Source organism: Scatophagus argus, chromosome 4 (assembly GCF_020382885.2).
Source record: "Scatophagus argus isolate fScaArg1 chromosome 4, fScaArg1.pri, whole genome shotgun sequence".
Taxonomy (NCBI): Eukaryota; Metazoa; Chordata; class Actinopteri; family Scatophagidae; genus Scatophagus; species Scatophagus argus.
Window position 1 is genome coordinate 23836386 of NC_058496.1, and position 25440 is coordinate 23861825.

A 25440-nucleotide genomic window follows, 5' to 3' on the forward strand; every position below is an offset into this window, starting at 1 on the left:
AGAATGAGTTGCTGTTAAGCCACTTGAAGTGTTGATTTTAGGAAACCAGTGCAGGTCATGTTTTCATGTTCCTATCAGCGTTTTTTTTTTTTTTTTTTTTTGTAACAGGAAGTTGCTTTGGCAGTGGTACAGTAAGAGCATAGTGTGACTGTGTTAGTCTTTCCCAGTGAGCAGTGAGTTCTAGAGCTTAATAGGCTAGTCCAACATGTCTTCCAAAGACAATCACAACTTCCAGATTAGAAACCATACTGGTGCTTTTTCTGTCAAACTACAATGATTTCATAAAGTCATGACTGCTCTACAATACATTGGCCTGTTTTTGCAATGCATCAATTTGAGGACAATGAAAATTCTCCAAACAAAACACAATTCACACTTCAGCCAACGTGAGCTGATGCAGTCAGAGAAAAACAGCGAACCTGCATCGTGGGCCAAGCTAAGGAGGTTTTAATAGAATTTCTAAAACACCAATTGCGAAAAGCAGGATAGCATTTTCTGTTTCCAAGTGCCCTGTAATTTGAAGTGTGTGGGTTCAAGCCACTTATTTTGTGGTGATGGCTTTACTGGCGAGATCTCCAAAAAGACAGAGTCCAACACAGCCGAGGGTTGAGCTAGCTGCCTTGCCTTCCTTACTGATTGACCAAGCCGCTTCCCCTTTGGTATCTGGCCCCAGTTGTTCTGCCCTCATGGCTAACCTCACTGGGCGTAGCTGTCCACCATTGGGTGTTTAGAAAGCCCAATAGGAGGACACCTGCTTCAGGATTTATTTATTCCATCTCTTGCACAAACACCCATACAGTCTGTTTATGGATGCAGATGGAGAGCACTTGGGGTAAACAAATGCGCAAATCTCCTTTTTTGCTTACGTGACATCTAAGTAAGAACTAAGTATATACTAGTAACTTTTTTGCCGTGCGTCACCCATTATTTAGCAATTTAGCCAAACATACTATATACTGAGTGTTGCATTATTACCTAATGCACTCAGTGTTACCTAATGTGGGCTTTAGGTCACATATCCTCCAAGCAACATTTGAGATTCTGTCCTTTGCATGCTTAAACTTCCAGAATTTTACAAATCAGGAAATTCTTAAGGTTTCAAGGACCGAAAATGACAAACAAATGGGAAAGAAAAAGAAAAAACAAACTCTTACATAGTGCATGCAATAACACACTCTTCCACACACACTCATACATACTGTTACAATCCAGGTCTCAAGCAAGACGGGAAACAACATTTGCAACAGAAGGGAGCTACAAAGGATAAATAATTTAACAAAAAAAGTAGATATTCTAATGCAATAAAGCATTGCTTAAAATAAAGAAAAAAGTTTCTTTGCACCGTTTTGTGTGGCCTGGCCAGCCTTTGTGCCAGGCTTTAACAGAATACAGATATAACATTAAACCACAGCGTAGGGCAAGAAGTCCTTTTGAACAGTTAACTTGTGCATTTTTGAATCCAGTGCCAAGACATCTGTGTAGTGACACACCCTGTAATTATAAACGAAAGGAAAAGAAATGTCTTTTGATTATTTCCATCCTTATTGCATGCACACACAATAAGGCCTGTTAAGACAATGACGATCAAAGCTCAAGAAATTCTTTTCTTTGACATGATGATGAGATATCTCAGTGACATGCTGGTTTTAGTGACAGAAACAACAAGGTTTAAAATATCCTGTTTGCACTGTAAACACTCAAATATTTTAAGTCAGAGTGACCACTGAATCTGTGGGGCACAGCTGAAATTTGTTCATCTCTTTCCAGGCTGGAAACAATCAACGCCTTACTCTTTATTTATTTTCAAAGATATAGACTTGTTTTAAAATTAAACTTGGATTTAGACTTTTTAGCGAATGGAAAAGCAGCAGAACTTTCCAGGAGAGAGTGTAGGGACATCTGGGAAGAGTGGCTGCAGTCTATCAGCAGCCCATGTGGAGGGTTGTGATGAGAGGGTATGCGCAAACAGATTATGGTGACTCACAGCACTGTACAAACAACTTACAACCCTGCATCCAAAAGACACACTCCAACATATTTTACAAAGAGTGAGTGCACACAATAGGTGTTTTTATGTGTGGTATCTGTGCAGCCCATGACTTAATGTACATGCCTGATATGAACTGAATTCAGGTGCTGATTTCCAGAATTACTACAATGTGGGCCTTTTTAAAATGTGTGCACTGATCAGCAGCAGCATTAAATTTTCTGAAAGGGCTGGTTGGAAGTAATGCCGTTGCTCATTAAGATGGACCATTATATCAATTGGTAGTTGGAAAAACAATAGTTTGTTCACCAAAGACCACTGAAAAGTTGAATTTTGTATGTAAAATGAATTTGGTCAATATATTATCAATGAATTTTTTGAAACCTGAAATCTTGTGCTGATGGTTGCATGAACATGTGCACGAGTGCTGGATTACACATTTATTCTCTCATGGTTTGTGGTGATAAAGTGTGTTACATTTGACAGTGTTCACATTCACTGTGAAGTCAGAGCAGCTAGCGCTGGCTAATGTAGGTTAGTGACTGCGATAACCTGGTTTGTTGCCTACAAGCTCTTAAGTGAGTAAGCTCTGGCTCTGGATCACATATCCTGCAGGATGTGTAATTCGGGTAGATCCCCAAGGATGCAACACACCTCAGCACATATGTTTTCTACCGTTGTACCTATTACACAAGCTGGCTGTGTGAAGTCACTTCCAAGTCAAATAAGCAATCATCCTCTTCCTACTCCTGAACCCCTCCCCAAACTCTCTGAAAAACACACACACGCAGAAACACACATCAATACACACTGTGTCAAAGCTGTAAACATTGGTAAAGGAAAAAATGTCGCTATTGGGAAATTCTGTATGTAAAAAGGGTAAAGAAGAACTTAAGTAGGTGTCTCTACGACGTGATATAATGATGTTACGCTGTTTTTGATTCTGAATTATTGTGTTGTTTTGTCTCAGTCTTTCTCATTAGTCTTATGGATGTCAGATATTATGTGTCATGTTTGTTTGCTTGAAGTACTGAAGGAGAAGCAACTAGTGTTGTTGCTATACTTGGCAAATGGTGATCTGAATAAGCACGCGCACACACACACACCTCAAGGGATATCCAGAAAGGGGACAAGGGTAAAGCCTGCCAGAAAAAGGGCTCCCACCTAAAAACATTCCTGTAGTACAGGCCATGTTTTCCTTACCCCAACAAATTTACACAGTTGTTAGTGATGGCCCGGGATTCCTCCTGAAGCAGAGCCCACCAATAATAAACAGTATGGCAGCTGACACCGCAAGACACCTGCACAGCTCCCTGACACTGCAGGATTGTTCCCAGGGACCGGGAGGGCTAGTGTGGGCAGAGGTGGGCTGGGGAATCGGGGGAAGAGGGGGTCATGGGGGCCGGCAGACATGTTAGTTGTCATGGGAGGTGAGGGGGTGATTAAAATGTTCCTCAGACTAGCTTTGTGTAGCTAAATCTATCCACATAAGGCAGTCGGCCAGCCTTTCCTCCAGGTTCTGCTTCACGTTCTCACTCTGTAATATATGATGGGCGGACAATTTGTGACTGGCCATATGTAGTATATATTACTATATATAACCTAAACATTTCCATTCGCTGTATTATACCAAAAGTTGCTTAAAGGTTGTCTGTAGTTGCCAGTAACAATGAAACCTACACATAATAAAATAATACTATGACTCAACAATATATCAAATGATTCAATTGGCAGAAAATTAATCAACAGATGTGACAAATGTATTTTAGTCATTTATTGAGTAAAAATGCTAAACATTTGCTGTTCCCACACTTTTACCAACGTGAGGATTATATATTTGTGTTGCTGTCAATTTATGCTGGACAACATTACATCATTTATTGGGTATTAACAAGATGTGGATGTTAATCAAATTAAAATTAAGAGAGGTTAGTACAATATGAGTAAAGCCAACTTAGAAATAGTGGGTTGTAGGGTGAGAGCATCATTTGACACAAGGGTCAAAAAGATACTGCATTATTAGTACTAGTGCCAAAACAATACTTTCTAAAAAAAATATATCTTCATTTTAGAAAAATACAGCAAATATAATTTTTGCAAAATTCGTTCAGAACAAAAGACACCAGACTTTTCAGAGTATTATTGTCTAACCTTACAAGTACTTAAAATAGTCTAAAATGTGAAACAGGAACACTGGATTAAGAAATATTTGCAAGGCTATGAATCAGGCCAGACATTTCATTTTGCTGAATTTCCCCACTGTGGGACTTATGAATTATCTTGTCTTGTCTCTGTCTTATCCTGTCTTCATCCCAGTTTTTGATAATTTGATAACATTTTGCTTGGTGTCAAGGACATTTTTTTCTTGAAAACAGAGTAGAGGTTCAGTACCCAGCTGTGGTGGCCGTTTCTTTCTGTATCATACACACCACACAAACAAACACCTACGGTCACACACACATTCAGACCCTTCTTGTGGCACAGGATGTCAGGTGGTCTAGCCATTGTTTCCCCACCTGTAGGACATTGTCAAAGCACAAAGGAGGAGCACAGTACGTGTCAGCCTGCTGTCAGCTTCTGTTTGACTTGAATTTGTAAATCCCTCTCTTTCAGCTGTGGGGCTTTGAAAGATTAGCCAAAGGTCTGTGCAGTAATTCACATCTGTGTAGGTTTTACTTATTGTCAAGAGGCAGGTTATCCCTCCACAGTTTTCACAGACCACAATAATTATGATTGTCAACACTGTTCAAGTTTCACAGTTTGTTTCTGAGCACGTAAAGATGTTCATGGTGGATTTTTTGAGGGCGGGATACCCACAAGGATTTCAGATGCTTTGTTCTGTTTATTAACTGCAAGGATCATGGATTTAAAGAGAACTCCTGGTCTACTGTTCTTTACTGGTTTATGTAACCTTCATCTTAAGGTCACTGGTGTTTTCCTTCCAACCAGCTGAAATTTCAACTGTTAGCACACAAAACAAGAGTTTCAAAGAGGAGCTAACTGAATATTGAGTATCACAAAGAGCCAGAATCTCTACCTGAGACTTGTGCACTGCTCAGCTTCTCAGGCACTAACCACCCTGATGTTTGCCATAAAGCGGGGCCTCTCACTTGCTGCCCTGTGAGGTCACAGCACCTGTTCTTGGTAATTGCTGGCAGGTGACGTAAGGCCTCCACTTGTTTTCCATGGTGTAAGGTGGAGGTCCCCCAGCTCCCCCCAAAGTCACGTTGGTTGTTTGCAGCAAATAAATGAGTGTGAGAATGGAATGAACTTTGGCTAGGGTGAGTTAGTGAAACAAAATTAATTAATTGCTTAATTTAACCTCTCCCCCCAGTGATTAAACCCCTAAAATCTCGCTTCTGTGCATCAAAATTACATATTTTCTCTTTCTCTCTCCCTCCCTCTTTTTTGTTTGAGAAAAGACTTTATTTCTTTTGACAATATGCATTTTTTCTGCGGAGTAGTTGAACACTTGAACACAAATCATCTACACACAGGATAAGCATCAATTCTACAGAATAAAAGCAACGCCCTCCAAGGAATAAAGACCAGTTGTACTTTTGACCAGTTCCTATAAACAGTGTTTACAAAATTAGTAAAAACATCAAAACAATTAAAAACAATTGTCAAAGAGTAAACATGAACAGTGTTACAAGTGTATCCAAAGTAAAGAGATTAGTAAGTATAGAATGGCATGAAAGAGTAACAGTGATTCTCCATACAACATCCGATCATTCATTTCTCCACAGTGGCCCTGATGATGATATCTGACATGTCATTAACCTTCACTAGCTCAACATCCTTTTCGAGACATTGCCACCAAGTGTCTGCAGCTGTCCTCTGAGCCTAGGATGTATTCATACTTTAGCAGAAGGACAATGGCCACATGGGCTGGACATGGCTGGTGGCAGTTCAGGCCAGTGCACAAGTTAGACCATTTGCCTGACCATTTGAGACGTAAAAGGAAGCCCAAGAGGACCTTTGAATTAGACTTTAGTAATGATGTCGATTTTGACACCTACGTCTGCACCACATCAGCTGCCACTACCAACAACAGGCCCGCCCTCAGTGCCAGTAATAAAAACACAACACACACCAAGGAATGTTTACACAGAAACACTCACTTCCTATCAACAATTTGTGATACTATCTGATCAACTGTCAGGAATTTATCGTAACTTTCTTCCTTAATGCCCCCAAGCCCTACAAAAAGTACTGTCAGCATTTGGCCTGAATCATTATGTAACTTAGCAGGGTAATGTTTGCTAAAATTATCTAGAATACTGCAATATTGGGTACTGGCTCATTTCTCATTTAGCAGACAGACCTATTGATCATCTATATGGCCCATACCCAAATTTTACTCACCTCTTTTGCCTTGCCCGGTCCACCTCATGATGACTTTTCAAGGCTGGCTGCCGGGGGACAGAAGCCAGTAGATAGGGTATCTGGTCCAGGTCTCTAGCCAGCTATGAACCTGATAGCATCTGTTTTAAACGTTTGAGAGGAGGCAAAGAGAAAGGAGCCCTCTTTTCTTCTGAGCTCTGGAGCGCTAGTTATCTCGCACCTTTATAGTAAAGGGATCCACAGATGGCCCATGTCCAGGCAGTTATACAGTACAAATGTGATATCACTAGCTGAGGTAGTCCGCTTGGATCCACTTACTGCATTACTGTAGGCCGACAAGTGGGACTCATTCATGCTCAGAGTAAACAAGAGAAATCACACATAAAAAGAGTTCTCCTTTCCTCAAGACAAGAGGAAAAAGAATGAAGCTCTTTATCTTTGGCAGACAAAACAACCTCTTCACACCTGAGTGTGTCCTCTGTTTGGAGTTCTTCCCATCCATTGTCATCATGTTATCTAAACCATCAAACTGACATGAAAAGATCATTTTATGTCTTGCTGGCCCCTGAGGGAATTTGGACAATTTGCCTTTCATTTGTGTTGTCTGAATTCATTGACAAATGCATTTGTCATCGTTTTTTCTTCTGGTTATGTCTGGTTTGAGCGCACATCAAAGTTTTCTGGCTGCTCATCAAAGACCTGGGCTTTGATGAGCAGCCGGAAAACTGCCTTTAGATTATGTGTTTTGTTTGCATTGGAGAATCAGAGCCTTTTTTGTTCTTACTTATTGCATTCAAATCCAAAAACTGTGTTTGGGTTATGGAGACCCAATGTGTCGCCCTCACACCCAGTAGGTCTTTATCTTATTTTTCCTAAATGTTTTCATTAGACAGGAATGGTAGAAAGATGACAGGAAATTCGAGAAATGCAACAAAGGCCCCTAGCCTGTTTCAAACAGGATGTTGCAAGTCATGCCTAGTGTTTTAAACTCTAAATTAATGTTTGGCCGTTGTGTTCATATTCTGAGCCTTTTTTGTGAGTAAAATACCCTGTATCTTGGTTCTGTGTCAATAGTTGAATAGCTCATTATCAGGTTGAATCATATGTTACATCGTAGTCAGTGCAGAATAAAAAAATGTTTTTATAATTGTGTTTTAAAGTGTGAACTGCCATTTGTGGGAAAAATGAAAGCATCATGTTGGTGCAAGTGATTGTGTTCTTTCTGTTCAAGCTGACCTTATTTTGGGCAAATTATCCCTTGGTTTAGTGAAGACCAAGCTGATTGTCTGCTGGTCCCTTTTGGAATGGGTCTTTTCATTGATCTCACATGTAGGGTTTGGATGTGGGTCCATCTGAGATCTTGTCCGAAGGCCTCCACATCAGAGCAGTGGTTTCTCATTTTCATGTGGTTTTTCATGTGATTAAAAGAGAAGTGAGTGTGTTGTTGTTGCAGCTAAACCAGGGTGGTTGACTGGTCTGTCAAACTGGTGAAGAGAGATAGTAGGCTTGTGGGAAATGCTGAGATGCTTATTGAAGCAAATCAAAAATATCAAACTTACTGAGTTATGGCAAGTGATGAAAAGTTAGATAAACATCGATATGTCTTACAAGATTTTCTGACTGACTGTTTTATTTACATTGGGAAAAATCACCCTCTATTCCTACAGCTTCAACCCAAACATGGAAAAACATATAGTCAACACATTTCACCAAAAATACTCCTAAATGAAAACAAAAGAGACAAAGATGTCAACAAAGGGAGGAATCTCTCTGCAAGAATGGACAGACGTGCAGTATAGGTTTTGTATACAGAAGAAGCAGTAGCAGAATGGCAGAGTAAGATGCCTGACTCAGTAATGAGCTTTACAATGAACTATTGAACACAGCTATGTTGTAGTGCTATAGTTAAGATAATTTGAAAGTAGATGCTTGTTACATTTAGGCTGAAATTGTCAAAGCGATGCCCTAAAAGTAGATGCATCTATAACTATATTCTAAATCTTTTGAATATGCAAGGTTTTTAGTTTTATCACCTTTTTAAGGACCCCTTTTGGTCCTTGTTTTCTACCTTAACAATTTGCAGTATTAAGTTTAAGCCCAGGACTCCGCATCTCATGTCATTTCAAGCTACATTCTTGCCTGGACTGTAGGTGTGTTGGAACGGAACTAAGACTCTAGTTACTGTAAGTCGAAGGACTCAGTCCCACGAGTCCCACGCACTTATCTGAGCAGGATATTCTGTAGACAGGCCACAACGATGAGCTTGGGCCATCGCAAGACAACATTAGTTGGAGTCGTTTCTGATTTGAATCTGATTCAAAGTATAACATTAGCCTTTATATTTCAAAGTGGGAGGATTTGTAATGGATACCGTCTGTCCATTTTTAACAAGTGACATTGGTCTTTCTGGCTTTTACTTAGGATAGGCTTGATGGCCATGATTATTTACGCAGAGAGTTTCCTTCTTTTTCTCTCTTTTTTTTTTTTACAGTCGGTCATTTTCATAAGGGATCATAATACTCTTGGACAGGAAGTATCTGGCTATATAGACTACACCCACAGACTCAAGACCCACGATTTTGAAGCATATTTCAGCGGAAAGAAGAGGCTCATGCCAGGACGCTCGGATTTATGGTAAGTCCCCTTCCATTCTAACATGTCCACATTGGTTGAGGAGGTTTTGACTAAAGTGGGATTTGACAAGATGTGAAGGGTAAGGAAATCTTATTATCCAGGATTAAAGACACAGGTTGGCGTGAGAGACCAATATAGGCTTGAAAGGAGTTGTGTAACTAGCTAGTATAGCTAGTATGCATAGCATCTATGCTGACCCCACAAAGGTGCAGACTTATGTGAAATAAGTCTGCGCTTCTGCAGTGAACCTGAGTCAAGCTGCCAAAGTGCTGAACCTGTCTGGACAAGACAGTCACTATTAAAGCGGACTTAAACCCTCAGATCTTGATGTTCTTTTAACCTGAAGTAAATTTGTCATCACAGGTAAATCTAATAGATTTTCTGGCTGTGGGAGGCCTTGAGATTAGAGATTTCTTAATACATTGATAGATCAACTAATTGGTTGATTACTCGTACATTCCCTGCAAATGTATTTACGTAACTAGCTTCTGATGTAGTGATCCTGTACAAACACACTATTATGTGTTGTGCTAGGGATTTCACATTAGGGAATTCTGACCTTATGTTTTTGTCTATTATCTTTTTGTTCATTTGAAGTGGGCCTTGAAGAGGGATTCTTGTGAAAATTGGTTATGTTTTTTATCACTTCAATTTCTGGGCTTTTGAACAAAACAAGCACTTAAAATGTCACCAGGGACTCCAGGAAATTCAGATTAATTAATGACAAAAAATACTTGTTAGTTATAATAATAATCAGGTGTTTCCATGCAGAGTTAGAATGACACTTGTTGGGTGGTTTGCCTGAAATGCCATTATCACTTCTGATGAAATAATTCATACCCAATGTTGAGGGAAATATCCCAGAGTGATTATCTGATGCTTTGGTTTCTAAATGCTCTCGTTACTGCCAACCGATAATATGTATTTTCATCATGATACGAACATGCACGATAAACACATGGCGAAAGACTTCTTGATATGCGGTAAGAAAAATATTTTCTGACAGATGAATGAACAGATGGCCGCCAGCTATCTTCAGATTAACTGGTGTCAGTTTGGTGTTGAGTGCAGGCCCATTCCACTATGTTCACCAGCTAGCTGTTAACTTTGTCTTCAGTTTGATTCTGGGATGGCAGTGTACTCTGGTGTATTTGAATATAAATATATCCAAAAAGACACTGGCACTTTTACACAGCTGCTTCAAGTGTGAAGACCAGTCACACAGTGACAACTACATTCATCAGTGCCAGTCTCACAATTCCAGGCCAAGCCACAAGTGAACGTCTGACCTTACAGGGGTAAGCTAAAGTCTAGTGTTTATCCCTCAGTGGGGCAGGTAACATTTTGGTAATTGGTTGTCTATCAGAAGAGCTGTGTACATAGAGAGCTGTCAGCAAATTACCCGAGCCAAAACCATTCCCACATTCCACATGCTCATGCATAGTAACATATTACCAACATTTCAGATAGGTGCGAGAAATCTCTTGAGGACAAACACAACTAGACAAGGCAGGGGAAGAGAGTGTGTATTATATTTTCAGAGTTCAGCCAGATGACATGCCCCCCATATGACCTCAGTGACACTGGGCGGAATATGGTCCCGAATGTCTCAATGTGGACAGATTCTAAAAGTAAATTATGCATTTTTTCCATGATTCGGATCTTATTTTCTCAGTTACAACCCCCCAATCCTGTTGGCTAAAGCTTTTACTTTCCAGCTCAACTCAGGGCCCAATCACGAGTCACACTTTGTAACAGAGGCCATTAGGGTGAACATTACTATCACAGAGATTGTAAACAAATCTCCAGTTTGACCATATTGTCTAAGTGTTTGGAAATTAAAATGGTACAGAGCACACCTGAAGTGACCATTATCATTTTTCATGGCATTGTAAAACTGCTTGCCGGTGTAGCTACAGCAAGTGCAGTTAGGTCAAAGCTGAACCAAGAAGCACAGTAGCACACTAGAAGCTCTGAAAACCGCTAACTGTCAGTCTACTTTTCCATACTTGGAAAACTAAGACTGAGGTTGTAAGATAAACAAAAATAGACATTTTCTTAAGATTCAACAACAAACTTAACTCAAGGACTACAAAAGGTGATGAAGTGGATATTGAGTAAAGATTTTCTGTATTGAGTTGCTGAGTTCTGGCTGTCTGGCTGCAGAGATTTCTGCCTTCTCTCCTTTCCAGATATTGTGATCCTGTTACAAATTTTTTGTAAATATCACACATTATTATCATTTCTTTTCAGCCACAGTGTTTGCAACGTTACAGCGTGTTTAATATCCGTGTCAATATTACAAGTGTGATACATTTGATTTGTAGAAGTGCAAAGTGTTTCTGCTACAGCAGTTAAAGGACAACAAGAATGACAGTCTGTGTTTTATTTTTAGAAGTGGTTTTCCCTTTCGTTGAAACCAAAGTGTCAGACATACGAAACTTTGTTGTTTTATTTATCCATTTCTCACCATGTGTTCTGACACACAACCCCACTCGTGGCCTTGAACTCGGCCTCCTCACTGGCGAGTGGAAGCCCTAACAAGCTGTAGGTGTGAGTCATTGGGCGAGCATGCCTGAAGGTACAGCCTATTCCCTAATGATGCTTTTATGAGGCTTCCCCCCTGCACGGGTCTCTCTGCCCTCCCTCCATGTGACATCTGACTACACGCCCTGTTTTTTCACCCACCAAACCTTTACTTCATCAGACTTACACATCTCTGTGTCTTTATTTTCAACTTTTCAAGCCTTGCGTTCCAAGTTTTGCTACCTCTCCCCTCCTATCCCCTACTATGTCCTCCACCCCTGCCCCCCACCCTCCAACCCCCTCTTTTTTTTCATCTCTGTCGGGAACAATAACACCCAGTGTGGTTGCCGCTAAGAGGGAGCAGATGCTGGAGCTGCTGCCCACTCAGTGCACTAAACCTCCCACCGCAGGACTCTGAATCCTGTCCCTGCTCCTCCTCCACAGCCACAAAGAACACAGAGCAGCGACACCAGCGCCAGCTCTGGCCTCCACCTCCCACCTCCAGCAAGGAAGGGTGGATAGGTTCACGTACACAGTCTGAAATGTCTTGAGGGAAAAAAAAGAGCAGTAGCACAGTATCTCCCTGCAACAAGTATGAGGATTTAAAAGATGGAGAAGATGAAAAATGAACGTGTGACAACACACAAACTAGATGCTCAAAATCCACCAAGCTTCTCTCCTTTCAGCTCATTCCATTTAAGTTGCAACATCTGTAACAGCACAGGATTATGTGCAGAGGGCTTTTTAAAACACTTTTGAAGTCTTTCCTCCACTATTTTCCACATGAGCCTTGAGTTCAAATACATGTAATTATAGAAGTAAAACTATGTCGAAACATGACGAGTTTATTTTGTCATTAGTGCATCCTTCTGTTTTGTCATCTGCTATACAACAAAATTAAAACATGGCACATAGAGATGTTAGTCAGGTTGAATCTCTTATGTTTTACGGTACATAAAAAGTAAAGTACAATTTTTGTTTTTTTGTTGTTGTTTTTTTCATTCACAATACATTCTCGGTCACCTCCCAGATCTTTGGGTTTGCATTAACTATAAGAGTAGCAAGGAGCAAACATCAGTTGAACACTGCACTTGATTTATTTTAGCAAGCAGACTGGGTGGGTGGGTCATATAAACATCATTTGTAAAGGCATATGTCGAAGCCTTCAACTTTCTGGAAAACCTGGGTAAAGTAAATCAAGCGCAGCATTTGCTTGCGTCTTTAGAGAGCTTACATCTACTAATGATACAGAACCACATAATAATAGAAGCAATAATATTAATAAGAATTTCCGTTTCTTGACAAATTTTGGAAATGTTGAAATTAAGTCATGATAACTGGCAAGAATTAGCTAGAATCACAAATATATGAATGGCTATCAGTTTATTAGACTGTATAACTGACTCTGAGAGACAATAACTTTCATATAACACATGTGAAACTGATCTGTTACAGTTCCTTTTACCTCAGGGCAATTTAACTAAAATGTGACACTGAAACTGCACATCTAAGGAACATAATTATTTGAAAAATACATTATGCGTTGAAAGGCTAAATCTCCACTACACTTCTTATTGTGAGCTTCCAACACAAATATGCACACACACACTCACACTTAAATATACACACACTAAAGTCCTGACCCTCATCTAATTATCCCACAGATCTGCAGCTCTGTGCACCCAGCTTCCTGCCACTCCAGATGTGCCTACAGCATCTCTGATGTCTATTTAATGTTCCCCAGCAAAGTGACCATCTGTTTATGCACTCTGGCTGTTCCTTTCTTTCCTCTCTCTATCTCTCTCCTTCTTCAGCCTCTTTGTTTAGTAAAGATTTTCAAGAGGCTGGGCAGTATTTGACATACATGGTACTAATTGAGTTTTTTCTTTTTTAATGTGTTAGAGTGTGTTTTGCATCAAGGTGCTTTTCACTATCATCTTAACTTCAATGAATCTTTGTAATGCAGTCGACTTTTTGGAAAGCTGGATCATTCAAAACTTTCCTGCACACTTGCTCTACCCTGCATGCATTTGACAACAGACTGAAAATTGAACTTGAAGGATCTGCTCGGTTGAAACACAGCGCATGCCTCCTTCGAAGCCAAAATCATATTGCCTCCACGCTCAGCCTCTGCAATGCACCTGTGAGTCTGGCTTCATTTTCTGCTGTAAAAATATTTGTACTGCTGTCCTGTTTTATTAACTTTTAATACAAAAGAGAAACTGTTCCAGCTCCGAAGGTGATTTGGTGGCTCGGCCTGAAGCATTGTGTCGAGCTTTCATGGGGGGCAGTGGGATATTCTATCACAGTAGAGTTTGCCAGCTTGATTAATATTTGCTGGTAAGCCAGAACATTCCATGTCATGTGTGTTGATCTTCACACATGGCGCACCCATACTTCACTGGCTAGATCCTCAGGGTTAAATCCAATTGGACTGTTTGTTCTCAGTGCTGATAGTGTTTGGACTGTGCTTGATAGATTAACTCAGTGTTCCACCAGCGGTATGATCATCGGAGAACTCCTGCCAAGTTTGATGTGCTATTCTGTCCATGTAAAAATGACATAAACTCTTATCAATGACCGTAAATCTTTTTCATCAAGTTAGTGTTATCATGTCAGACCGAATGCTCACTGATTAGAACGAATTCTTTGAACAAAAGTGAAGATACTGGGCTGTTCGCCTGTATTTTTTAAGTCCTTTTTTTACAAGCAGAACTTGACCCCTGACCTCCCTCAGTCAAGGCCCTATTAGCCTCTTGAGCTCCAGTACAATGGAATATGTGATAACACCCAGATGTGTCACTACATTATGTAATGGCTCTCGTCTGTGTGTGTGTCTGTGTGCCTGCATAGATCTAAACCTGATGGCAAACTGAATCATCTGTAAATATGCAAAATTTTATCACATTAAAATGATGTATGTTTTGGGATTGTTAACAGAAAAAAAAAAATGGTTGTAACGTATAATAATATGAATATCAATGGTGGTTAAGTAGAGTGAGCATCTACATTATGTCTTATATTTTTTAACTCATTTTCACTGAAAGATGTCTTGTTTGTAAAGCAGAAAATCAAGTTAATCACATTTTCAATTTTTATGTCAGTGTGTGCAGCAATGTTATGTTTTCTGCCACTGACTACTGCGGTTTACAGTAAACAAGCTCCTCTTCTAAGACTTTAATTAGATATTATTGCTCTTGTTGATTCAAATGTTGTTGTTTTAGTTGCCTGGTACTCTATGAAAAGTCTTGTGGATCGAGAAAAATGTGCGTCAAGTCCCAAGGGGCCAAGATGACATTTTATGTGTCTTCTTTTGTCGGAGCCACAGCGTATAATCCAGAGGTAACCAGTGAAACAGTGACAGTGACAGCTCAGAAAATGCTTGCAGTAATCAGAAATAATGTGAAAACACGTTAAAAAGTAAAAATAACAATAACACAAAGATATACACTTGTATTTGCAATGGAATTGTTATTTTTATAGTATGATTGTATATAAATAAAGGAAATTAAAGATTTGTGTAGGTGAGTGGTTAGATATGGGTTTGTTAATGGGATTGTCAACTTGTCGTGGTCCATCTGTGATTTGTTGTTGAATCAGACCTGTGACACCCCCAGAAGCCTTAACAGTAAATTCAACCCATTGCACTCTGCCTCTTGACGCTGAAGAGGCCCTTTCTGATTTACGCTGGAAACATTAACTTCAGAAACAGTTACTGGACTTGTATTCTTCAGCCGTTAGAGAAAAAACTGCTGAACAAATACACATGCTAAGTATTTGCTCTTTTATGATATATATCGTCCAGTGCAGAAAGTCCAGCTCCTCTGAGCCCTATAATGAGACTGTTGACATTACCCTGGAAAATGACTGCCTGGAGATAACAATAGAGCTAAGCACAGCAACTATGGAAAGTGAAAGGAGCCAGTGCACGTATCAAACAGCCATGGTAAATGCATAGGGAACCAGCAACCGGTGCTAGGAGCACCGTCATTGTTTCCACCAAATCCAGATTCTCACACTTTTACTGGTCCATGTGTCTGGGTGTGGTGCCATCCAGCTGCTTGAGCTTTCTTTGTGACCAAATGTGCACCGCGCATGCAGTTAGTTGCCCTGGTGACAGTTCATATGGGACATTGAGGGAGGTGGGTCCAATAAATACATCCAAGTAACGTATGAACAAAATTCCCGGCACTGCTTCAAAACTGTTTTTTCACACTTTCATCAGACTTTTTCGTGTTCAGTGTTAAAATATCTCACATCTGTCCCATTTCTCTAGCAAAAGTAAGCGGTTCACCATGGAATAAAAGTGGTCGACCAAAAAAATGTTAATTGTTGTATGGCATTTTGGTATAAATAGTCACTGAAACACTGTCAGATCTAATTTACAAAGAGAAGACGTATGCATATGTCTGAAAGCAAGTCTCACACAATATAATTTTCCTCTGAGTTTTAAGGGAAAAACCTTGATTTGTATTTCATAATTGGGGCATTGCAGCAGTCTATTCTGAACCTGCTTCACTCAGCTCTGTTGGCAACGTAAAAAAAAAAAAATGCCAGACCTCTAGTCCTATCATACCTTATAATTTTATGCATCAGTGTATTTCCCCACACAGTTTGGACTGTTCAGAGGTGTCCAGTGCATGTGTTTCCTGGAGAGGTAGTCTGCTGTGAAAGCAGACAGTAGACAGTTGAAAGATATTTGAGACATCAGATGGTATCCAGTATCACATGTTCTGTCCACTTCCACTTTAGAAGAGCCTACTTGAAGAGGACGACACAGTTTATGTGTTCCTCAACAACACTATCATTAGATCAGCGTAGCTGAGCCCACACTGCATGCTGTGAGGACACGCTGCAATGAAATCTTTCATCAGTAAAGGCAAAGTTCATGAATTCTGAGAACTCTGAGTTCTGTCGCAGCTGTAGTGACAGGAGGAGAGGTTAGAGCAAACCAGCATCAGATCTGGAGTGAGTCTTGTGTGTGCACATGTTGAGGGCCCTTGTGCGCAACTGCGGTCTTCTGTGTCCCTATGGAGTACTACATATAGCGACATTAGCCCAAAATACTGCTGGTTCTGTGGTGTTGGCATTTCATATGACATTACTCAAACAGAAATGTATAGAAAATCAGTGTGGGGTGTCTGCAATCACAAATATTTTGCCTAGATAGCAATGTTTTCCTAATATACTGCTGGTTCTGTGGTGTTGGTATTTGAAAACTGATGCCTACAGTGCACCATAGGACCATCAAATTGCATGTTTCAGTTATGCCTTTCAAGTGTTTGGGCCTCAAGTCATGCATCAAGTTAAAGTCCATCAAGACAAGTCCAAATCAAGGCTCTAGTCAAAATCAGTCAAGACAATCAATCTGTCAGGGCAGTGCTTGATGTCCAAGTCGGGTTCTAAGTCCTTATAGGTTAAGCATATTATTAGTTAACTTAGAAGTCTTTAAGTCTTTTAGGTCAGATGCTTAAGACTGTGTGTTTTTAAACCATACTTGTAAAAAAAATAATATTTTCCATTACATTTATTTTTATTTGTTTATATAATATCTAATTGTAGTTTTAGTGTTTCGGTTCAGCACTTTGGTCAACATTTTTTGTCTTTAAATATGGACTACAAATACACTACACTTTTTTTTTTTTTTTTCACAGGATGTGGGTCTGGGCCTCTGTGCCAAGATTTGTCAAGTGTCTTGGTGTGAGCTTCTAGAGGCTGTCAAGCAGATCAATCCACCTATTCTGAATAACTGTCTTTGGGAATATGACAAATGTCCAATCCAGGAAAACCATGTTGCCAGAATACCAGCAGTGAAGTCAGTCATTCTCGTTATTGGCTGGAATACCTGGCCCTTTTCATAGCTATTCAACAACAGACCATTCTGCAAGAAATATGTATTTACATTTCCCAAAATTGCATGGTGGGGGTCTGTGGCTTTTGGAAAGGCCACATGGGTAGGTTTTTATATTGCTTATATTATATGTTTGCTTGTAAATTGCAGCAAACATGCTCGATATGCTGTAGTCAGAAAATATTTTTATTCCTCAAATGCAAATGGGTATTTGCAAACAGGTTTTATGTGCCACTAGAGATTACCTCTGAAACAGATACTGCAGAAAACATTTTGACACCAGCCAAAAAGCCAAATATTTCAAAGGTGGTGGAAGTCTTACAAAGTGAGTCCAAACGTTTTCTATTTTACATATAATACTTTATACCAGCTGTTCATCATGTTTTGGCTTCAGTAGAGCACCACAGCAAGTGAAATATAACCTGCAACATGTTGGCACTTCTCCATTATATTATGGTACTATATTTACAAGTTGTTGCCACCGTTTCAGCCCACTCAGCCCCCGCCCCAAACATAACTCACCTTGTCCAAGATTTACCTTGAGCCTCCTTCATTGCTGCTGGCCGAGGCCCCACTGGAGCATCCTTCAATGTGACATGTGGAGTTGTGTTACTAGTGAAATGAACAGACTATGATGAGAACCACTGAAAATGGTGATGACAGCCTGGAGAGTAGTGATTATTATTGATCACTTGGTATAGCAACATTTAGACCTGTTAACACAGTTGTCTAAATAGGACATTTGTTGTTGTTTTTTGCCATTTGCATGTTAAAATATTTTTACAAATTGAAAATCAATTAAGATGAAGGTTTTAAACATGTCATACTGATAAATATAATAATAATTATTAAAATAATAATTGTACATTTTTCATCACAATGCATCATAGTGCTTAAAAAAGGAACAAATTCCAAAGCAATAAAATCAACATAACTATTTGAAATATACAAAGAAAAGTTATTCTGATTAATTGAAAATGGACTGGGACACTAAAGCTCAATCTGGCCTTGTTTATTGTATTTTGTATATTCATTGTCTATATTTTTGAGAATTGGTTTTCTCATTTCCATGTCTGCCTCCTCTTGACTGAATGGTTGTGCCGGATCTAAACTTAACATGGGAACAATGCAGTATTCAGTGCTACCTTAATGAGATGTTTTCAACTCCCAACCCACCTCATATTTCACATCAACAGTTAGAGCGAGGATCTGCCAAATTTGATGATAGCAAATGTCAACCTGCTGTGAATGTTTCTTCAACAAACACATTGCCTTCAGCAAACTGCATGAGCAGTCTATAGTTGATACATCATTTGACAGGGATAAGCACTATCTCCTTAATGCATTGCATGTTAATGAATCACATCCTAAAATCTTGGATGTATTAATTCAATCTGAACATTTTTGTCCCCTTGACTCTGTCACAAAGTGTTGCTCTGCTGTATCAAAAATAAAAGAAAATCTAAAAGCAGAGCAGGATCCAGTCGGATGCTGTAAATTAATCGGTCATTTATTTTGGAATTCAACCCTTTCTTTGGTTTCAGTTGCTTATTAGCCACAGCTTTACTTTAATGCCTGGCTTGGCGAACTGCAACACAGCGCCCTCACAATCAAATTGGAAACAGGTTTTTACCTTCTGCCTCTCTCACACAAGATACTTTAATCTACAGATTACTTTTCCTTCCTTTCCTGCAAAGCAACATTCTTTTATAACCTGCTGTTGAATACTGATATGATAACAATGGCTTAGTAACGCTCTGTAATCCATGAAGTTTTCTTTCCTCCATGAAAGATGCTAAGTCATGACCTCAACATGATGCTCATGTGTTATTTTCAAGTCTCCTGCTGTGGGAGCATTTAAAGGGAAAATAAAGCAGAATGCCAAATGGCCAGGTAGCACACACTGCTGCCACTGAGTGTCAGTCTTTTCTTTCTTACAAGATCTTACAAAGTCATGCAATTTGTGTGAAAAAACATCAACAGTTTTGAAATTCAAAAAAAAAAACAAAAACAAAAAAAAAAAAAGCTTGCCTTGCAAAGCCTCTTTTACTATGCCTGTTGCTTGCAACTGGAAAATGGAACATAGGAACATATATTCCTTATGGCCAGGCTAACCTGTCACACCCCAACCTAAAACAAAACTCTTGATGCTTATGAAATTCAAGTGAAATTCATTGGCTGTTCATTTTGGTTTTGCATTTAAGAGCCTTTCAGCCCCAAATATCTGCAAGTAGGGTTATTTTCTATTTCATTCATCCTACATTCACACTGCATATAAGAGGCCCTGCCTGTTTAGACTCTGAAACCCAACCCAAATTGAAAACACAAGGAGGCTCTTGACAAGAGAATTGACAGAATGTAATGTTAGTGACAATACAGACAGGTTTTCCTCTTTTCCTAGTTTGCATAGTATGTCATATAAAATCTCATCACAAAACTGACCTGTTTTAACTGTTTTTACTTACAGCTACTACAACTGGAAGACACAGGTGTCCACCTCCAACTCAAGTCCTAACTTTGAGGTGATTTATGACGATCCTAACGGCCTTCTTTTTATGAACAAGAGGGACAAAAAGATCCTGAATGTGGATCCCATGGTAGGTTTTTTGTTATTGTTGTCGTCCTGTTTTGCATTTAAGCCCCAGGGAGACAAATGGCACTGCTAATTAGATCAGTTCACCTGTTTCACAGCAGTAAAAATATCCCCGGGAAGCAACAAGCCTATGGGGTGGGAAAAAAAAAACTCTTTTCAAATCCTTTTTGCTGCACCAGGGACGTCTTAAAAACAATTTTTTTTCAGGAAGTTAACTTGCCACGTATCCACAGCATCCTGCTTGTTTCATATGGTCTGTTACCTTTTTTGCATTCCATTCCTTTGCTTTCTTTTATAATGACTTCGCTTTTAACCATCAAATACAGAGATGTTGAAACTTTTAGGTCATTTTTCACCTCTCTGCCAACTTTACTAATTGCATCGTTTTAGCGAGTCTTAATTAAACACAGATATCTGACTTTAATTTTCATAGGGAGCCTACACTAGAAGTAGTTTGAGAGACAGAGAGAGAAAGAAATCAGTGGGAGGGAAAGATATTTGCTTTCCACCTGCACAAAGAATTGAGGATCAAGGGGTCGAGACAGGTGTTTCCTCCACGCTCACAGTTCGACAGGGGCCCTGGAAGAATAACGACTGACAGGCAGTGTTTTTTTCTCTCCAGTTTCCCTCTTTGCTGGGGGGTAGGGAAGTAGTTGGTGGGGCTGAACTATTTTGAAATTGCAGACAGAGCTGTGGGGAGTGCGTTTTTGAGGCCAAGCGCCAAAATGGCAGCACAGTGTTCTAGTTGCGGTTGAGCACCGCCCCGACCAGGCTGTCTATTAAAAACACAAGAGAAGGCACAGGAAGTCAGACACAGCAAACCACCCGTGTGCCCAGAGCCCTCAGTTCAGCTGAGATTGGTTCGGCACAGACAAGCACAGGACCATCCGCCTTTTAACCCACCATGAGCTCACTAGCTGCTCATGTGGCCGCAGATCCACAGCGGAATCTTCCAAAATCAAGGCTCACATCAACTCATTTTGGATGGGTTGTTTGTTTTTCTGCCTTTGTCATGCCATGACCACTTTTCTGTCCCTACAAGGAAGTGGGTTGGGGATAGGGATGTCATATTATGACAATAACTTGATTCAGTCCAAGTGATTTTTTTATTTTTATTTATTTATTTATTTATTTAGATGACGTGAGTGTTAATGCCACATTTTGGTTTCTATAAAAATGGATGCTTATCATTTAGTGCACCCAGCATTTCCCATTTTCTCTTAATGTCTCTATGAAGTCATTTTTTATTGGTCTTTTTTTATTTAGACTCTTTTGAACTTCCAAAGGAAGACCTCCTCACTTGAGGACACCCACAAGAGTGTTTGAGGTAAAAGTGTAAATTGAGTGTAATGGTTGGCTATGGATCCACTCCCACTCGAAGCTTTTGACCATAAATAAAGGTTCCTAGTTGACAGTGGCTTCACATCTTAGTACTGGAGTGACATGAGATCTGACAGTGGAAAGTAGCAAAAGACATCTTGGAAAATAAACAGTTCTAGTCACCCTTTGAATATAGTTGTTATTATAAAGAGTTCTGGATTATTTAATTGCTAACATACTTTATCTATGGCAGTGATCACATTTGAAATCTGAATTAATAGATATTTCTTACATTAACACTGAGTCTAATGATTCTTTATCATGACTAAGGTGTCGTTCGAATATCAACAACAACTCTGAAATTCTATGCTGTTTTTAGCTTCTTTCAGTTCATAGTGTTGGTTCCCCAATTAAACATTTGCTGGTATGGTTGAGTCTCATAGCAAACCCTAAAAGGCCATAGGCAGATGTTTTTAGTAAGCAAATTCATAAAAATGCACTGTACAGTGGCTGGATTATTGGAAAGTTCGGCATTAGATTTTTGGGAGGAGGCATCCACCATCAAATGTAGGCCTGCTATATATGCTGCATGTAGCCTATAGCCTTACAGGTATACAGCATAACTGTCATAAAAATAAAAGAAAGAACTGGTGAAGTAACATTTCTAAGATTTTTAGGTTGTTTAGTCTTTCTTAAGATGACACTTATTCCTAAATGATCACATTGAGTATAATGGGTAGTATGTGGCAATGCGGGCGGCACGGTGGTGCAGTGGTTAGCCCTGTCGCCTCATAGCAAGAGGGTTCCAGGTTCGAATCCCGGTCTGGGCCCTTCTATGTGGAGTTTGCATGTTCTCCCTGTGCCTGCGTGGGTTTTCTCCGGGTACTCCGGCTTCCTCCCACAATACCAAAAACATGCACATTAGGTTAACTGGCTACTCTACATTGCCCCTAGGTGTGAGTGTGAGAGTGTGTGGTTGTTTGTCTTTGCGATTGACTGGCGACCAGTCCAGGGTGTACCCCGCCTCTCGCCCGTAGTCAGCTGGGATAGGCTCCAGCTCCCCCGCGACCCTGACGGATAAGCGGTATAGAAAACGGATGGATGGATGTGGAAATGCTGGTGGGAATTAAACCATGCTTTTGTTATGACATTTTTTCTGCCAACTTGTGCAAAATCGTTTGGGAAAACAAAGGCTTACTGGCAACCCAGTCAGGCTGGCAGCCTGGTACCATTCCTATCTGCTTTTGTGTCGCCATTATAGACTAAATGAATGAATAAACTCACATTTTTGTTCTGTGTTGTTGGTAGGTTGCTACTCTTGGAAAATGGAAAGTGATCAGGTTGTCTTTGTGACAGCGACGCCAACAATAATACCACTTGGAAATGCTAAGTTGTCTGTTTCCACTTTCACAACTATGCACCTGCATAGACCGTGAGCATACTGTACACTATGAATCAAGTTTTGACGTAGCCAGACTTTCTTTGCATGAACTGGCTCAATAACACCTAAACCCCCACTGAGAGAGCATGAGTAGCAAAACAACAGTGGTAACCAACATTCTTTCAAATGGGAAAAATAAGATTTTCTGCTGAAAAAACATAAATAAATACTGTATAAATACTGTATGTAATGTATGTTCCTGTTGCACAAAAACAAGATACTTACAGATTGACCTACAGTATTTACATGGCTTCATTTAGTAGCATTTTGTGACTTTTCCATATGTAACATATGCCCTTATGTAAGAGTCTGGACCACTCATACATGGTAGGAAAATGCAGTTGGGCGGCACAGATATCACTCAGGACACGCCTGGCCCCTCAGTGTATGCCAATTGTATGTATGTATGCTGAGCACTATGGCAAGTTAGCAACTAATTTGCTTATAAAATGGTAGCAGCTTGTAGCTAAGGATGGATGCTTATCTTGTCTAAAGCCTGTATATAAAGAAGGGTGTTGTTGTTAAACATAGGGACCTGTGCATCCAGCAAGCTCATTGGTTGATTCTGTGCCTAACTTGCTAACTTGTAGAACAACTTGAAAAACTAGTGGTGTGTTAGGAGTGTGTTGTAGCTGCTTCAGAGACTATCTGCCCCCTAGTGGTCAACATTAATTTTTAGTTTATGCCGCTTAATACCGCTTTAAATATCACTGAAAATGAAACAAATGTTGTTGGTAGTGCAAATGCATACAGTGTCAGTGGAAAGGCACAAGTGGTGCAGTGAATTGGTGCATTCACACAGTCTAAAATGATAGCTTGAGCAATAAAAAAACATGCATCTTCAGGCAGATATTGGTGAATTAATGCAAACGGCAAAAACACTGATTTACATGAACAAAACATGGTGGAAATCCACTCTACACTTTAAGTTTCGATGCATCTTCACTGCATGTAGCTAACACAGTCCAAACAAGCCTGACTAACTTCTGTAAATCTGTGGTGTGTTCCAGTCTGGGCCTGGTGAGGACTCCAAAAGGACGTTCCTACAGTCGGACCTCTACATCCATGTCGTCATCTACGACCACAACATCAGGACAGTCTAAGCTTCAGAGGCTGCTGCCAACACGTTCATACATATGGCACATATTGGTGAGCGCTGGAAGTCTCTAATTTGGCTGAGTTGCTTTAGTTGCACCATCATTTGCAAACTGTTCCCCTCATATCAGGCATGTCATCTGGGTGGAGGTGCTGCAGTGAAAAAATGGCTTTAAACTGAGGAGTCCCAGAGGAAGAAGTGGACGGACTAGTGTAGCAGCTTGAAAGTGTCCTATTAAATAACCTGTGATTCCAAATGTTTCCTCGCATTTTATGATAATCTACAACCTATGAATCTGCAAAATAATTGTATTTTCGAATTTTTGGGGTTTTTTTCACTTTAAATGCTGTACTGTTATGTGTTCCATTTAGTTTGGCTCAGTTTCCATTCCCTGAGCAACAGTCTGAGTTGGGGGCAGGAACCTGCTCGGGGACCCCAGGCTTGTCCCATCTTTCGGCCTGGCATGTTTTGGACTGTTTGTCTAAACAAATTAAAGGCGTAAGAGCTTTGAAAGATGATGGGGGTTGCTTTTATGTCCTCCCCCAGGCTGCGGTAGCTCCAATTGGACTGGAAGAATGGGTAATGGGCTTAAAGCATTCCGCATGTTCCCAGATGCAAGGCACACTTTACAGGACATCAAAGTGCTCTATCATTTACATATTAGTCATTCACTATGGCATTTTTAATGGAAGACAACTCTACAAATAACCCGCTTTAGGAATTATTTAGGAAGTATGTTAGACTTTCAGTAACTTGCTCCCTTTAATTTCAGGATTTATATTTCTGCATTGGTTTGCATTTGAAACACATGGTAGAAATCAGATGCATTTTCTATGACTATAAGCTCACAAATTACAGTCTTGCACCCACTTTTATAAATATGTGAACTTTTGACTTCCCCTTATTGTTTTAATTGCTCACCCAAAGTGCTGTTGAATGAAAATGTGAAATAAGGTATTCAACGCAGTCCTGAATCGAGGTACTTTCACAAATGTATGTTTCTCATCACAAAATCATATTTCTCTTGAAAAATCATTTTCTTTCATAAAGTAGTTGACATTTTTAGGAAATGTGCTTATATGCTTATTTATTTCTGAGACTTGCTAACAACCTGTTAGCTTCTCTTAGCATAAAGAATGGAGATATGGAGAAACAGCGAGCCTCTTCAAAGGTAACAAAAACTGCTTACCAGCAGCTTTATAGCTAACACTTTCTTTAATCCAAACAGTGATAACCATTTCTTGGCCATTTCTTTCTATGTTTTTTTAACTACCAAGGTTAACTGTTTTTCCACTAAGCTAACTGTCTCCTGGCTAGATTAATATTTAATGCACAGGCATGAGAGTGGTATTGGGTTTTTTTTGTTTGTTTTTTTTATTTTCACTTCTAACTCTTCGTAAGAAAGTAAAAAAGTGTATTTCCCAACATGTTGAACTACTCCTTTTAAACGACTAAGTGGCAACCATATTTAAGTTGCCCTTGTTTTCATTTCCCCTTCATCCATTCAGTCAAAATTTATCTCTGAAAGTTACGAGGTCTAAACAAATGAGTTCATTCTAACGCACACCTCTAATGTCCCTCAACTGCCTTGATGCCAGAGCAGCCTTCCATTGGCTGCATCTGTTTGTCTGTTTTGACTGAATTG

General features: G+C 39.8%; 1 protein-coding gene across 5 annotated transcripts in view; it reads left to right on the forward strand.

Annotated features, from left to right (window-relative positions):
* cfap299 (cilia and flagella associated protein 299) overlaps nt 1-24051 on the forward strand; it is a 67324-nt gene extending 43273 nt beyond the window's left edge. For 2 of the 5 annotated variants that reach the window (XM_046385904.1, XM_046385906.1), the window contains 4 exons: nt 8826-8968; nt 19813-19942; nt 23710-23848; nt 23926-24051. In XM_046385904.1, coding sequence (XP_046241860.1) covers nt 8826-8968; nt 19813-19942; nt 23710-23802 — 366 coding nt within the window. In that variant the 3' untranslated portion in view covers nt 23803-23848; nt 23926-24051. Of the gene's footprint in view, nt 1-8825; nt 8969-11938; nt 12965-13158; nt 16778-19812; nt 19943-23709; nt 23849-23925 lie in introns of those variants that run through there. The other 3 variants (XM_046385905.1, XM_046385908.1, XM_046385907.1) reach the window with 3 other exon arrangements.
* The last annotated feature ends 1389 nt before the right edge of the window (nt 24052-25440 follow it).